Source organism: Photinus pyralis, unplaced genomic scaffold, assembly GCF_008802855.1.
Source record: "Photinus pyralis isolate 1611_PpyrPB1 unplaced genomic scaffold, Ppyr1.3 Ppyr1.4_LG9, whole genome shotgun sequence".
NCBI classification, from domain to species: Eukaryota; Metazoa; Arthropoda; class Insecta; order Coleoptera; family Lampyridae; genus Photinus; species Photinus pyralis.
The window spans coordinates 418,318-431,836 of NW_022170878.1; the positions used below are offsets into that span (position 1 = coordinate 418,318).

General features: G+C 41.2%; 2 protein-coding genes across 3 annotated transcripts in view; one reads left to right on the forward strand and one right to left on the reverse strand.

Annotated features, from left to right (window-relative positions):
- Positions 1–1,900, forward strand: LOC116181484 (iodotyrosine deiodinase 1). Its single transcript, XM_031501865.1, has 6 exons — positions 1–171; positions 225–444; positions 803–959; positions 1,003–1,233; positions 1,281–1,594; positions 1,638–1,900. Exons 2-6 carry the CDS (start codon positions 424–426, stop codon positions 1,818–1,820), a joined length of 906 nt encoding a protein of 301 aa, XP_031357725.1. The 5' UTR covers positions 1–171; positions 225–423; the 3' UTR covers positions 1,821–1,900.
- Positions 1,901–8,541: 6,641 nt separating this feature from the next.
- Positions 8,542–13,519, reverse strand: part of LOC116180240 (protein amalgam-like) — a 146,795-nt gene continuing 141,817 nt past the window's right edge. The window contains exons 5-11 of one of the 2 annotated variants that reach the window (XM_031500135.1): positions 13,046–13,443; positions 12,832–13,000; positions 12,714–12,761; positions 12,589–12,651; positions 12,469–12,531; positions 12,336–12,407; positions 8,542–9,766 (exon numbers count right to left, since the gene is read on the reverse strand). In XM_031500135.1, the coding sequence (XP_031355995.1) occupies positions 9,681–9,766; positions 12,336–12,407; positions 12,469–12,531; positions 12,589–12,651; positions 12,714–12,761; positions 12,832–13,000; positions 13,046–13,443 (899 nt within the window). In that variant the 3' untranslated portion in view covers positions 8,542–9,680. The remainder of the gene's footprint in view (positions 9,767–12,335; positions 12,408–12,468; positions 12,532–12,588; positions 12,652–12,713; positions 12,762–12,831; positions 13,001–13,045; positions 13,444–13,519) is intronic. The other variant, XM_031500136.1, reaches the window with a different exon arrangement.

Consider the following 13,519-nt stretch of genomic DNA (forward strand, 5'->3'; position numbering starts at 1 on the left):
TATTTCGGGTTCGCACTGTAGCGTGTGTCGTCGTTGACAGTGACTGATACTGATACTGATACCACAGATATACGTAAATCTGTGCTGATACTGATGCTGATACTGATACTGACTGATACGGAAATGATTTTCTACTTAGGCAAATTTTTTTTCTATTACGCACGGGTGTAGGTAATGGGTACCATATCATGCCTCCAAATTATCAATTATGAACTCGTTTTCAGGAAAGTCTTAGAAAAACTATATTTACAATGACCTGATTCTCGCATCACTACGCTTTATTGTGTGTGTCAATTCTGAAATGTATTTTTCATGGAAGAATTGGCACAAAAGTGTGCTGAAAAGAACACAATGCAGATAAACTCGAAGTTCAACAAGTTTATCTAAATCGTCACAATGATCCTCTAACCTCGTGCATATAATATGTACATCATACGCATCAGGGTAAGTACCTAATTAGTTACCCCCGTTTTTTATTATTTGGTTTTTTAAAAAAGGAAACTTAAATTTTTGCCTTATTTATTTGTTTAACCAGAAACCATACAGAATAAAAATTACAATTACATGGCACTGGGGCTCTAAACAAATATTAGGACTTAAGATCTAATTTGATTTATTATTGAATTTAGGGGATCGTGAAAAAGTCGATATCATTAACTGAGGACAACTTTAGGTCGCTAAAAGTCGCCCATTAAGAAGCCTTTAAATAGATTAGAGATCTAGTTTCACTATCAAACAGCCTTGACACACTACTAGTTACTTATCTCTCTGACGATATTCCCAATGCAATTACTTGTTCTAGTCCAGAATACCGATCAGAAAAAACATGACGAATTTGTTCCACTCCAACTTCTTGGTTATTAATTGGCACTACTACATCTTGGGAATAATAATTTATTTGGTCGTCTGTTTACTTCTTCATTTGAAGACGAAGTATACCGATCACCAAACCGCTCAGAGTGAGTTGGACAGCGCCCTTTCTTTTTTAACCAGATTTTCCAGCGAGCGGCGAAGAAGAAGAAACTGAAACGCCACAGACGGATAACGAGAATAGGTGGCATTTGGGCGAAGATTGCGAACATATTCCGCTCGTTTACAAAAAAGTACCGCCACACGAGGCCGTTGCGAGATCGAAGGAGTTTTACGAGTACATGAATGCCAGAAGGACCGTTCGTCATTTCAGCAACGAGGAAATCCCGCCCGAGATTATTGCTAATGTTATTAAAACTGCGGGTAAGTTGTGGAAATTGATTGCGAAACGAAGTTTTAGTCCTTTTCAGGTACCTCCCCAAGTGGCGCCCACACAGAACCATGGAAATTTGTCGTAGTAAAATCTTCAGAGTTGAAGCAAAAGGTGAGAGAAATAATAGAAGCGGAGGAGGAGATCAATTACAGAAAACGTATGGGAAAGGTGTGGGTGGACGATCTGAAATTCTTGCGCACGTTTTGGGTTAAAGAGTATCTCACTGACGCTCCATGTCTCATATTCGTGTTTAAGCAGTCCTACAGTATCCGCGACGGCAGAAAGCAAAGGCACTACTATTGCGACGAAAGCGTTCACATAGCGACTGGGTTACTGCTTGCGGCGATACATGTACGTGCAAATCTGGTTTAAAATAACTAACAGTAACTTGTAGTACGCCGGCTTGGTGGCGCTCACCTCTACACCGCTGAATTGTGGTCCGGCTCTACGAAAACTCCTCGATCGCCCAAAGGAGGAAAAGTTAGCTGTTCTTCTGCCGGTAGGTTATCCCGCTAAGGACTGTACAGTACCGGATATAGCTCGCAAACCTCTTCAAGATATATTGGTAGAGCTCTAGGGGTGCAGATCAATGTATCAAATGCAATATTTGTATCTACACTATTATCTAAACACAATAAACGTTCTATTATGTTTCTATAGGTGCCCGACTTAACCTTTTTAATCGCACGACACGAATATCGTGACTTAACGCTCATTGCCCCACGGTTCTCTCCCAACAACCTAATTCCCACCAGTTTACTTGTCTGATTCACGCCCATTCTGGGACGCACAACTTTTTTCCACCAATAAGTATAATAGTTTCTTCCAATTCACGCGGACTTTCTTTTGCTAATTTTGACGTGCCCCTATCACGCAGCAAACTTGATAACGGCGGATGTGACCCCCTTCTAAAATAGATCCGTAATTCTAGCTAATCTCGCCCAGTCCCACGACTTCTCGGTGCCTCGAGCTTTCACACGCATTTCGAAAATCAGAACCGTATCCAGATAACACTCGCACACATATAAAAATAAAAAAATTAGGAAATTATGCCAAATACGACGACTCAATTACAAAAAAAAAACTTTGCAACCCCAAAAAATTCAACTCCAGATCCTAAACCCTCTGATAATAAAATACTTGCCTGCACTCGTTTTCTTTCTGCTATAACGGACCGTGCGTAATTGACAGAGAGAAAAATGGCATACAGCTTCTTGAAAACACTCTAACGCTGTGAACAAAAGGGGCGCCCCTGAACTTAAAAGGAGAACAGTTTCTTACTGGTGCTGTAGTTTGGTGAAATAGCCTCAGTTTTTCTGGGGTCGAGGACTATACCAAGTGGGGTGATCACGTGAAATGGAACTTTAGACGCCTGACTCTAAGGTGCTATTGGTTGAGGCGCCGAAATACTAGATAGAGATCGCGTAGGTGGTGTTCGACGTCGTCAAGTATGCCAGTAGAGAGACTCTGTTACTGATGGCGATTCCGGTAGTACAGACTCTGGTCCACCGGAGTGATCTCGTTCCGTAGTATCTCGTGTTGGGCCGGAGATGTAGCGCTCGTGCTAACGATTATGCAGGTCATTGGAACGACTTGGTTTTGGAGACGCACTGATGGTGTGCTTTAGGGCTTGGTCGAGGGAAGTTGCATAAGCGATCGCTCATTGTTAAGGTGGTTCTGCTGTTCCGGTGTCGAGGGGATGTGTGGCCAGGTCGATAGCCAATAACAGTTTGTGGAGGGTTCAGGAGCCCTCCTTTGAGAGGTTCCACCCTGTATATACAACTTACGACGTTACATACATTTTTGAAAGTTGGCAACCATGCAAAATCTAGGTGGGGAAGTATTTATATATCTATGGTGGGGAAAAGCTGCCTGCGCCATCTAGAAAGCACGAACGGGGGTTACGTTTGGGCATCTGGTCTTGAATGGCGGTCGTGAACGCGTCTCCCCATAAATGTTTGTTGTTATTTTCTGTTATTTAATGCAGGTAGTAATTTTTTCATTTCTTTATATCGTATTTGTGTTTTGTATGCCGCATTTTACACTTTTTGTGTGTTTCCATCTTTGTTTTTGAAATTTACTTGGTTTAACCGCCATGCCGAATCATATGTGTGATACCGTTATGCTATTGTTTGTAATTGTTTACGTTTTTGGTGTAATTCTCACTTAATTTATATGTTTATTGATGTTGATTACTTGGTCTTGTCCCTGAAGTAACATTCATGTAAGTTTTGATCATTTTATTTTAAAATGTGGAAATTACCGAGTTGTTTGATGTATGTACTGACTTGTTGTCTGTTACTAACAATTTTCTCCGTGAATGAAGCAGTCACGGGGTGGTAAAAACTGTAACCATTTGAAGTACGACACCTAATTCCGTGATTGTCTTCGACTTTCAACTGTAGGCTCGAAACCCCGAAACCAGGGGCGGGTTACCTATCTTGCAGGAGCGGGATTACCCTAATCAAAGCTCTTCAGTTTAGAATCTATGTGCGATAAATGAGTGGCGATTCAATTATTTCCACATATCTTGTTTTTAGTTAAATTTGCCTACAAGGCCATGTAATTTTCCATCTTGCTTTTAACAAAAGGACTTTATTGCACCAAAGATGGGTCACATTGAGAAGCCCCAACCTTAACAACATCCTGTGAATATGATTGTCGATACGAAGCACCCTATACATTATGTTAGTTACACAAGCTGCCAACCGAAATCTGGTGGGATTACAGAGAAGGTAAAGAGAGCGAAGATGAGACGGATGGAATTTCTCGGAAGACCACATGTGTTTACCATTTCAAACACCTGCAGTCCAGTTTTCTCCTAGAAATGCGTGAAATGCAGGGAATGGGCGACTTTCGGGTGGTTTTTAAGGGGTGTTAAGAGATCAAGTTACCGGTCGTTTGGGGAAGTCAATAAATACGATTTAACATGTGTGTTCATGGTCTTTTTCTTGTAAACGGCTTAAGTGTAAAGTAGGGCTTATCTTGAAATATTTTGTTATACCTTAATCATTGCTGTGTGCTTTTGCTTTTTATATCAGATGAGGTATTTGCTTTATTCAATTAATCTATAAATGTGTGTAACTTGAATGCAGATTGTAACCATTTACTTATGTACTTACTGGACTCAATCACTTGTACCTTTTAATGTGTAACCTTTGTTGGTATTGGCAATCATGTTTCATTGTCGGTAGGGCTGTATCTGTGCTGTACATATTTGTGTATTGTGCTTTTTAGTCACTCTCGATTATTTCATTGCATTTCATTCTATTTGCTTATTTGGTACTGTGAGTAATCAAGAGGGAAGTGTGCTTGTTTAGAGGGGATCGAGTTATTCAAGTTTATACCGGCCTTGGTGAACCTAACACTAACATTTTCACTCGTTCCGAAACCCAACAACTTTAGCCCACGTCTACAGGCACCCCACTGGGCCTGGGTAATCCTACCGCTCGGAGAGGTATATTTAATATCTCTTAGTTTTGTCTGATGTATGTGTTGTAATACCTGGGGAATGGCTCGATTCCATTTTGGTTACTCATAGCGTGTATGTAGTATTTACCCCGATTTCGAGAGGGCTCAAAAGTGCTGTACATTAGATGTTAGCTGTAGGCTTTGTTCATTATAGGACTACTCCGAATTAAGTTTTCCTGCAGTTTTCCTAATTCGTAAGGTAAATGCCGGAGTAGTATAGAACCACTTAAGACCCTCTGCAGGGGCGCCGTATTGGTATTGGTATTAGCTTCAATATAATCTTAATCAGCTATTGCTTTTGGTGTTTCTTACCCATAAAACGCCCTCAGGGCCTGCTGAGAACCCAGTTATTACACAACGTATGTGTCCTGACGATGACGATCACGATCTTAGTGCACTCGGAGTGGCCCCCGAGTGACAGATTCTCGCGGGAAAGAATATTCAAATAGGCAGCCATGTTAGTTTGGCATTCCCGCTACTACAGAATATGGTTAAATATTCCGGTGTGACTTGAAGTTGGCGTTAGCCCGCCAAGATAGTAGGAGGCTAAGATCATTACAACATCCTGTGTATTTCACCCTTTCTTAGAATCTTGGCACCTGCTTACCCAACCCATAATTCCCAAAACTTGTTTTTCACCTACATGTTCCCTCTTGAAGTTTACCTGCTACTTTTTGTGAAGTTATAATTTTATGTTATGCATTCACAACATTACCAACAATTAATTTTACAACACAATTTGATATTAATTTGATGGCTGGTTTTTTTATTGGTAAGTTCTTTTTTTTCCCTGCCTATTTCTATTTTTATTCGATGAACTACCATGGCAGAAACATGGGAAACCGTTAAAAGCGTTGCAGCGGGAAATAGAAAAAAAACTAAAGAAAGAAAGAGCGCCGGAGAAAAAGGGGAGAAAGGAAGGAGTTGGTAGGCCAGTTGAAGGAGGACCTAGAAAGGCTACTGAATAAATGCGATACGTGGGAGGAGAAGTATATGCAACTGGAGAGAAGAGTGAGTTGGGTAAACGCGTAGAAAAGGAAGAAACGCATCAGGAGGTTATTGTAAGCCTTAAGGAGAGTTTGAGAACGCTTCAAGAGCGAATGGGAAGCTAAGTATAAGAATCTAGAGGAGAGGGTTGGTGAACTGGAAGAGGAACGGACGCTAGAGATGCTGGGGAAGCTGATGCGTATGAGGTATAGCTTTCGTTTTGACATCACCAATGGATATATTTCTTGCAGACGTTTCAATCGCCCTTTGTGAGTACCCTCTTCCGAGTCCGACAATCCGTTCTTGAGGTATAAAGGAATATACCCGATCACGATAAGAGGTCGAGGAGGAGGGCTATGGTTGATAGAAATTAATTCCTTTCGTTGAGACCTTTCTCCCCCTCTAACCACGTACTTGATAAGAGGCCAGAAAGAAAGGACAGCAGTTGGTAGAAACCGGTTCCTTTCGTTGAGACCGGATCATTAGAGTACCATGAAGGATAAAACTAGTTCCACTCTCCCCTCCCCCTCTCCCTCCATCCCGTACTTTGATAAGAGGACAGAAAGAAGGGCAGTAGTTGGTAGAAAACTGTTCCTTTCGTTGAGACCTTTAATTAGAATACAATGAGAGATAAAATTAATTTTTAACCCCCCCCCCCTAGGCCCCGTCGCTCACTGATCTCGAAAAAGAGTCGCACGGGAAAGCTATAGTTTGTACAAACCAATTTATTTCGATGAGACGTTTCATTAGAATACCATGAAGGGTAGAACATGTGCCCCCCCCCCATTTTCTAAAGTTTAACTTGTCGCCACTAAAGGCATGCGTATGCAAAATCTGAGACCAATTGGTTGTCGTATGGTAAAGTATGCACGTTTCACTTTCAAAAACAGTATCTCAGGAAATAATTCGTGAGGGGGCCCCCCTTTTAGATCGCGAAATTTAATGGCCGTCTGATGGCACACCTTCAAGGTATAGGTTACCTACTGCAAAAAATTCCAGGACTCTAGGACATTCCCCTAGAAGTAGTTCAAAACGGCAGAAGTGGGTCCGGACGGACGGACGGACAAAACGCAAACAATACCACATTTTTTTTAATTCTTAAAAAATGCGCTAAAAACCAGGAATGGCGATAGTGGACGTGGAAAAGGTGCCGGAAAGACCGAGTCAGTTAGCAAACTGATAGAAGACCTGATGTTTCCCTAATAGAGATAAGGGGCCTCGACAGGGTTATCGGGAAAGAGTAGATAGAAGAGGCGCTATTGCAGCCCGGAGGCGAACCCAAGACTTTTGAATATTATAGGAAGTTTAATAAAGGTCAGCAAGTCGCTAGGATCGAAGTAAAAGTGGGCAGCGCACAAGAAAGCACTATCAAGATCGGGTGGACAAGATGCCGCACCCGAGTACTCGATGCGAGAAAGGAGCCGGAACCGAGGTGCTTCAGATGTTGGGAGAGGGAGCACTGGCAGATACGCTGTAAGGGGCCGGTCCGATCGGCGTTGTGCTTCAACTGCGGGAGATCGGGCCACGTCGCAGATTAATGCCCTGATAAACCAAATTGCGTCCTTTGCGGCGGAATTAAAACAGGGCACCTTTGGGAACTTCTGGACGAAGTCCGCAGCCCACGCAAGAATATGCGCAGAATGGACACTGAAAAGATTACAGAAATCCAGCCCGAAGATCTGGAAGACGTGGATGATATAAGTAGATTCCTGAATAGCTTATGTGAGAGAACAATGCCAAAGGAGCCAAATCTAGAAGATGGGTTTCTTGGTGGACGGAAGGCGGGTAAAAAACAGGATGTAATAAACGAGAGGGATATTAAACAACACGATAAAGAACAGCAAGGAATGGTAGTGGAGGCGGCTGGGTGAAGAGAAGACAAAATAACGCTTCCAAGTGACGTAGCGGTACTCCAGGCGGCGAAACAGATAGCAGCTTCAGGCTCGGACGTGGTCGTCAAGGGTCTGGAGTTGAGGAAAACCGGTATAGTGGCGAAGTTACTTACCAAACTTATTACGGTCGTTATCCTGAAGACTGGAAGCGTTGACACCAAAACTGTCTAAAAAACCCTGCGCTACGTCACGGTTGAGATGGCGAAGGCAAACTGGGGCACATGGAAAACCAAGGAGGCCTTACCAGATGATTTTAACGATACGAGGCACTCCAGAAACTAGAGACCCCCGTTTAGTTGAGGAGGCTAATCCAAGGCTACATCCGCAAGAGAACAGCGCATGTCACCGCGCCGTGTAGGAAAATATCAGAACTGGCGATTACGAAAAGGGGTTCCACAGGGGTCAGTTCTAGGACCTACCCTGTGGAACGTGATGTACGACGGTGCGCTAAGGCTTTGGTATCCCGCAAGGGTTAAGGTCATCGGGTTTGCCGACGATCTCAGTTATAGCGCGTGATCGCAAATTGGGGTTGGCGGGTATGAAACGTGCTGTTGAAGAAATAACGAACGGAATATAAAGGGCAGACAGCTGACAATTCGGCCGGATAAAATCAGGATCGCCATGTTGACGCGTAGGAGGCGACGCAATCAGGGCCGACAGATCCAACAAGATCATGGGCGTGATTATCGATAGAAGCTTGTTTGTAGATGTGGCGTCAATCAAGACGGTTGCGGCGGACAGTGCTTGACAAAGATGGCGCTACAAACTTATGTATAGGCTGTTATATGTGATAGTCAGGTAGCGGCTATCGCACTGCAGCTAAAGACGACGTTTTAGTGATCGCCGACATTGCACCAACGTGGATCATGGTGGAGGGGAGAGCTAAAAAAATGGAGTAAGTGACTTTGTAACAGAGGTGTGAAGTTGGCTAGGATCAAAAGATTGTAATTGTACGGTATTATTTTATTGTAATTATTTTATCTATACATACAATATACAGTTTCGTATTTCAGTTGTTAATGTAAGTGAAGTTGCAAAGCTCTCCACAAAAAAGCTTTACCAAGACTTGATATGCCAACTTTTGATTGAAAGTGTATCTATCTAAACTGGTCAAGGAGGGCCTTGCAAGTTCATTACATGTATAATTAACTTATAAAATAGCTGGAAGTACAAAGCAACAATTATATCTAAACATCGAATTGTATAACATTTGTTTTATTTAATATAGTAAGGCATCTTGCAAACAGTTCCCATTTCTCATACTTTCGAGATTGAATTTAAAATTATTAAAAAGCTTCAAGTAGGAAATCTGATTTTTGACAGGCCACAATTGGGAACATATAGGCATTATGGTACTCGTTACAAGGTAGTTTTAAAAAAATAATTATAAAACGATAGCTCTACATACCTACACATCACACAAAATAAACAAAAATATTTACAAAATTTTGCAGCTTCAATTAAAATACGCGACTTAAAAAGCTACATACTCCTCCAATTAAAAAAGACACCATAATCAGCATTTTTTCAAAAAGACATCCTAAAGTACACTTAATTATAAAAGATTTCTTAACGGCGGACTAGACGACTCTAAAATGATTTTTTGAAAGCATCCTGCATTTTTAAAAAATACTGTAAAAACCAAACCTTTGAGCTTGATCCTAAATGACACTTCTTGATTCGAGAACTAAACTTAACATAGAATATCTACTATTTCATAACGTGTTACGAGGTATCAAATATGGCATCCCTACATTGATTGTCTGAATTCAATTACAAACGGAATCAAGAAGTTTATAGGTAGTATGGAAGAGACCCCTTTTGCGTATAACTAACATCACAGAAATGTAAACAGCACCAAATCGACTTAAATAATTGTTAGCGGGCGTTAACGATTATTTAAATTATTGGAGTCATTCCTATGAAACGTTGAAACAATTGTAACAGTAACTAGGTTTGCGTTAACGGCAGTACAGTTTTTTTTCCATAATTTAATTATACCTAGATTAATAAAAACCTTTGGTTTACTTTGTTTAAGCTACCAGTGCGTGGAAGATTTCTTCGACGGAAAAGGAAGATGAGAACATTCAACGGCTGTACTGTGTTGAGAGTAACGATATACATAGTAATAATAACGTTGGAAGAACGTTACTGCTGCCATTTCCACCTGTACCTAAAACAAAACGTTATCATAAACTTCACATGTAAATTTGAGGTAATCTAATCGTTTGGTAATACAAGAAGGGGGTAAGCGTCACACAAAGGAAATTTTTGCATTGATTTCTAAGATGTTATCATTGTTATCTACCATGTATTTGAAAGCTTTTGGGGAGTCTGACATTCTAAAGAAAAAGAAAGAAGAAATTTTCTTTTCTTTCTTTCAGTCCTACAGTAAGAAGATGAAAGAAGGGAAGAAGTAGAAAAAGGTGAATGAAAAATCCAGGAAGGCCTCCTAAGAAGTTCAATAAGGAGATTAGTTTTTTAAGTTTTAGCCGCACAGCAAATAGAAAAGACAGGAAAAAGAAGAGGATGAGAATTTCAATCATAGAGAAAGCAGAAAGGAAACAAAAAGGATCAATATTCCTTTTTCACAACCCCCCACGCGTTTCCCGATGCCCTACCATCCCAAGTGTCTTTTCCAGACCTTTTCAAGCTTGCCTAGTCCTAGAAAAGACGCTTCAAGCTTTGGAAAACACTTACAACAAGACAATTTCTAATTTTCCAAGGCTCTTCAGTGATTTCCAAAGTCTTGCGGGTCTTCTAGACCCTCCTCGACAGAATTTTATAATAAAACATAATAGACAAGCGAGTAAGTAAAGGCTTAAACATCACCTAGAAGACTGTGGGAAGCACATACTAAACACATACCAGAGTATGGTTTTTATGGTGTTCTTGAGAGGACCCAAAAATTTGGATAGACAGTTTCTATTCCAGAACTATCCGGGTCAATAAGATGATTTTTAAAATGCCCCAGTCTCTTATTTCCCTCCTAAAAAAACACTAGAATGCTTTGGAAAGCACTTACATTCCCATGGTATTCTAGTTAATGTTTTTCAGTGCCTCTTTAGTGATTTCCAGCTAGTCCTTAAAGTCTTCTAAATTCTTCTCAAAATTCCATAATTGTTTCAGGATTGTGATTGTGAAGCTGTCTCCGGGCAGATATCACAAGATCTGGGTGCGGCTGTAGTAGCACCTCAGCAAAACAGGGAGTTGCATCCAGGAGGATCCTCAGATTTTTTAACAAACTGCCTCTCTCCGAGTAAGACACTGGGACACGTGCAATAGATCCAAGGTTCAAAAGTGCGTAGGCGTGATATAGTCCAACCCAAGGAGGAAAAAAACTGATTATAGGATGTACTCATATACATAACGATGCCTAAACCCATCATCACTTATGATGCCTAAACCCATCATCACTTATGCTGCCTTAGTGAAGTGGCAACAAACAGAAACACAAGAAGGCCAGATGAAACTAAATTAGGCATTACAAAGATTAGGCATAATGGAGACGATGTCATCTTCCCCCACGGCGGTCCTAGAGGCCCTTCTAAACCTACAACCTCTACACTTTGTTGAAAAAGGGAGGCATTGAAAGAGGCACAGATTAAAGTGGGGACTCTCTAGGGAAGGACATTGCAGCATTGTATTGAAATACAAGTCAGGGACATGATTCCTGACCAAATCTCGCAAAAGTGCTGTTCAGAAAGTTATGCTCGGGCGCCATTGTGCAAGGTGTACTGTGGTTTTGCCTGCCGGGAGCTCAAACAAGCGGATCAAAGGTCAAAACATGTAGTCGTTTCGTTTCTGCTCTACAATTTCACTGGTGATCCGCTTTCCATTCGTCTAAAAATTGACTTGGATTGTTTAGGCATTGAAAAAAATACCGTTGCGTGGATTCGCTTTCTTGGACGTGATATTACCTTAATGTCTACAATCCTAACGATGTGTTCGTTTAGGTACGAAGATAGGCACGTAAACCCGTTACCTGAAGAGTGGAACATGGGACCTGACAATTGCGCATCGGACCAGACTTTCAGCTGCTCATCGTTCAAGTGTAGAAAGTGCTTAAGCTAAAGTGTTTAGACTCACAAACGATTATTATGTCCGAATATAATATTGTAACTTTTTTTAAATAAAGTATGGCAATATTGCATTATCAGTGCGCACCTCCACGATATGCGCATGATTAGCGATAGAACATGCGCAAGGTTCTTCTCCTTAAAGCTTTCCCTGATATATTCATGTTCATGGAATAAATTTCTTAGAGGACGGCAGAAAACAAATTCGAGATAAAGTCTGTTCAAAAATATCACGTGTGTTACTGTAATGCCTACGTCACAAGAACTCTGCCAAGTTTATTGTATCAACAGGGGATTAGTGGGAAAAGGACAAAAGAACCCCAAAACTGATCAGAACCGTCTACTATGCAAATGATTCCGTAATGAGGGAGTAGGTGTTGGTGTACATGGAACAGAGGGATACAGACTATGACTCGTAACATTAGAAATACTCAGAAACCCAACTTTACTCCAGACTGACAGTTAAAAAAGAAGGGAGCGATGCACTTAGCGGAGTTAAAAACCACCAACTACAAAAGTAAATTAAGGGCTGACAAACTGAAGTAGAAAAATCACTAAAATCTACAACTGCACTCCTTTGTTAATCTCGCATGCTAATCGTAAAGTTAAAGTCAAGCTACTATTGGTGCAAGCAAATAAACAAGACAAAAACAAGGCGGATACCTTGGGACTCTTTCGTTAATTGTTGCTGTTGTTCCTGTGTGTGTGGCGTTTGAATCGCATTATCATTTTGTGCTATTAAAAAAATTATCAAAGGCGAATTATACAAACACAAATAAAGAAAAAAAATGAATACCTTCGTAGGAAATTTCTGACTTTTGAACTGCGGGTTGCTCGGAGGTTTGAATTATCACCGGACCTAATAATAAGAACATAAAATAAGAAAACGGTTGTAAATAAAAATGTGCAAGAGTACCTCCTTCCGTAATTCCACTTCCGTCAAAGGCTTGTGGTTCGTGTATGATAACTACCGGAGTATCTAAGTGTGCAAAAAACAAACAAAAATTAAACGTGAAATTAAATGAGCACGATAACTTATACCTTCCGAGTTTTGTGCAGGTTTGTGTGGTTTGTGTTTGTGATGTCCTCCTAAAGGGAGAGAAAAATAAAAAAAAAGTGCGTGAAAATTTCAACCGATCCATAGCTGTGGGTTACTTACCGCTTTTGAAGTGGACGACCGGAGAATAATCTGACCATCCGTACGTGTTCCTAGATCTAAGCTTAGCCTCGTAGTGTCCACCGGGGAGGTTGGTGAACGTACCGTTGACCGTGTAAAGATTTCCTTCGGCGTTCGACACCTCGGGATGTAGAATTAACCAGTCGGAATTCTAATGAAATCGTTTAGTACACGAAACGTCGCCGAGTACACTTACCGCAACTTTTTTATACTGAATCTCGTACTGGGCGACGGGCGAATTGGATTCGACATTCCACACGACGACAACGTTCTTATCCGAATCGTGTGAGGTATCCACGTGTTCGGCGAGGCTCGGGAAACCGGTTAACGTTATCGTCTTCTCGTTATTTCCCACCCTGTTATACGCGGAGCACGTGTAAACGCCAAAATCGGACACTTTCACTTTGTTGATTTCCAAGATGTAGGTGTGATTGTGGTGCTTGAAGTCGACGCGCTCATTTTTGACGACGTTCAAGCCGTCCTTCTTCCACACGACTTCTGCTTTGGGAACCGCGCGAACGTAGCATATCAATTGCGAGTCCAAATTCTCATCCGAATTTACCGTCAATTTCTCGATTGTTACCACAGGTTGATCTAAAAAAATTTGAATAGTTAGCACAGTTATCATGCAGTAATTGAAGGGAGGAAGAACGTATTTGTTCAAACAAGC

Coding starts and splice junctions, on each gene's coding strand:
- LOC116181484 (XM_031501865.1), top strand. CDS start 424: ATGTACATCATACGCATCAGG. Junction 960..1,002: donor CGATCACCAAACCGCTCAGA/GTGAGTTGGACA, acceptor CAGATTTTCCAG/CGAGCGGCGAAGAAGAAGAA. Junction 1,234..1,280: donor TAATGTTATTAAAACTGCGG/GTAAGTTGTGGA, acceptor AGTCCTTTTCAG/GTACCTCCCCAAGTGGCGCC.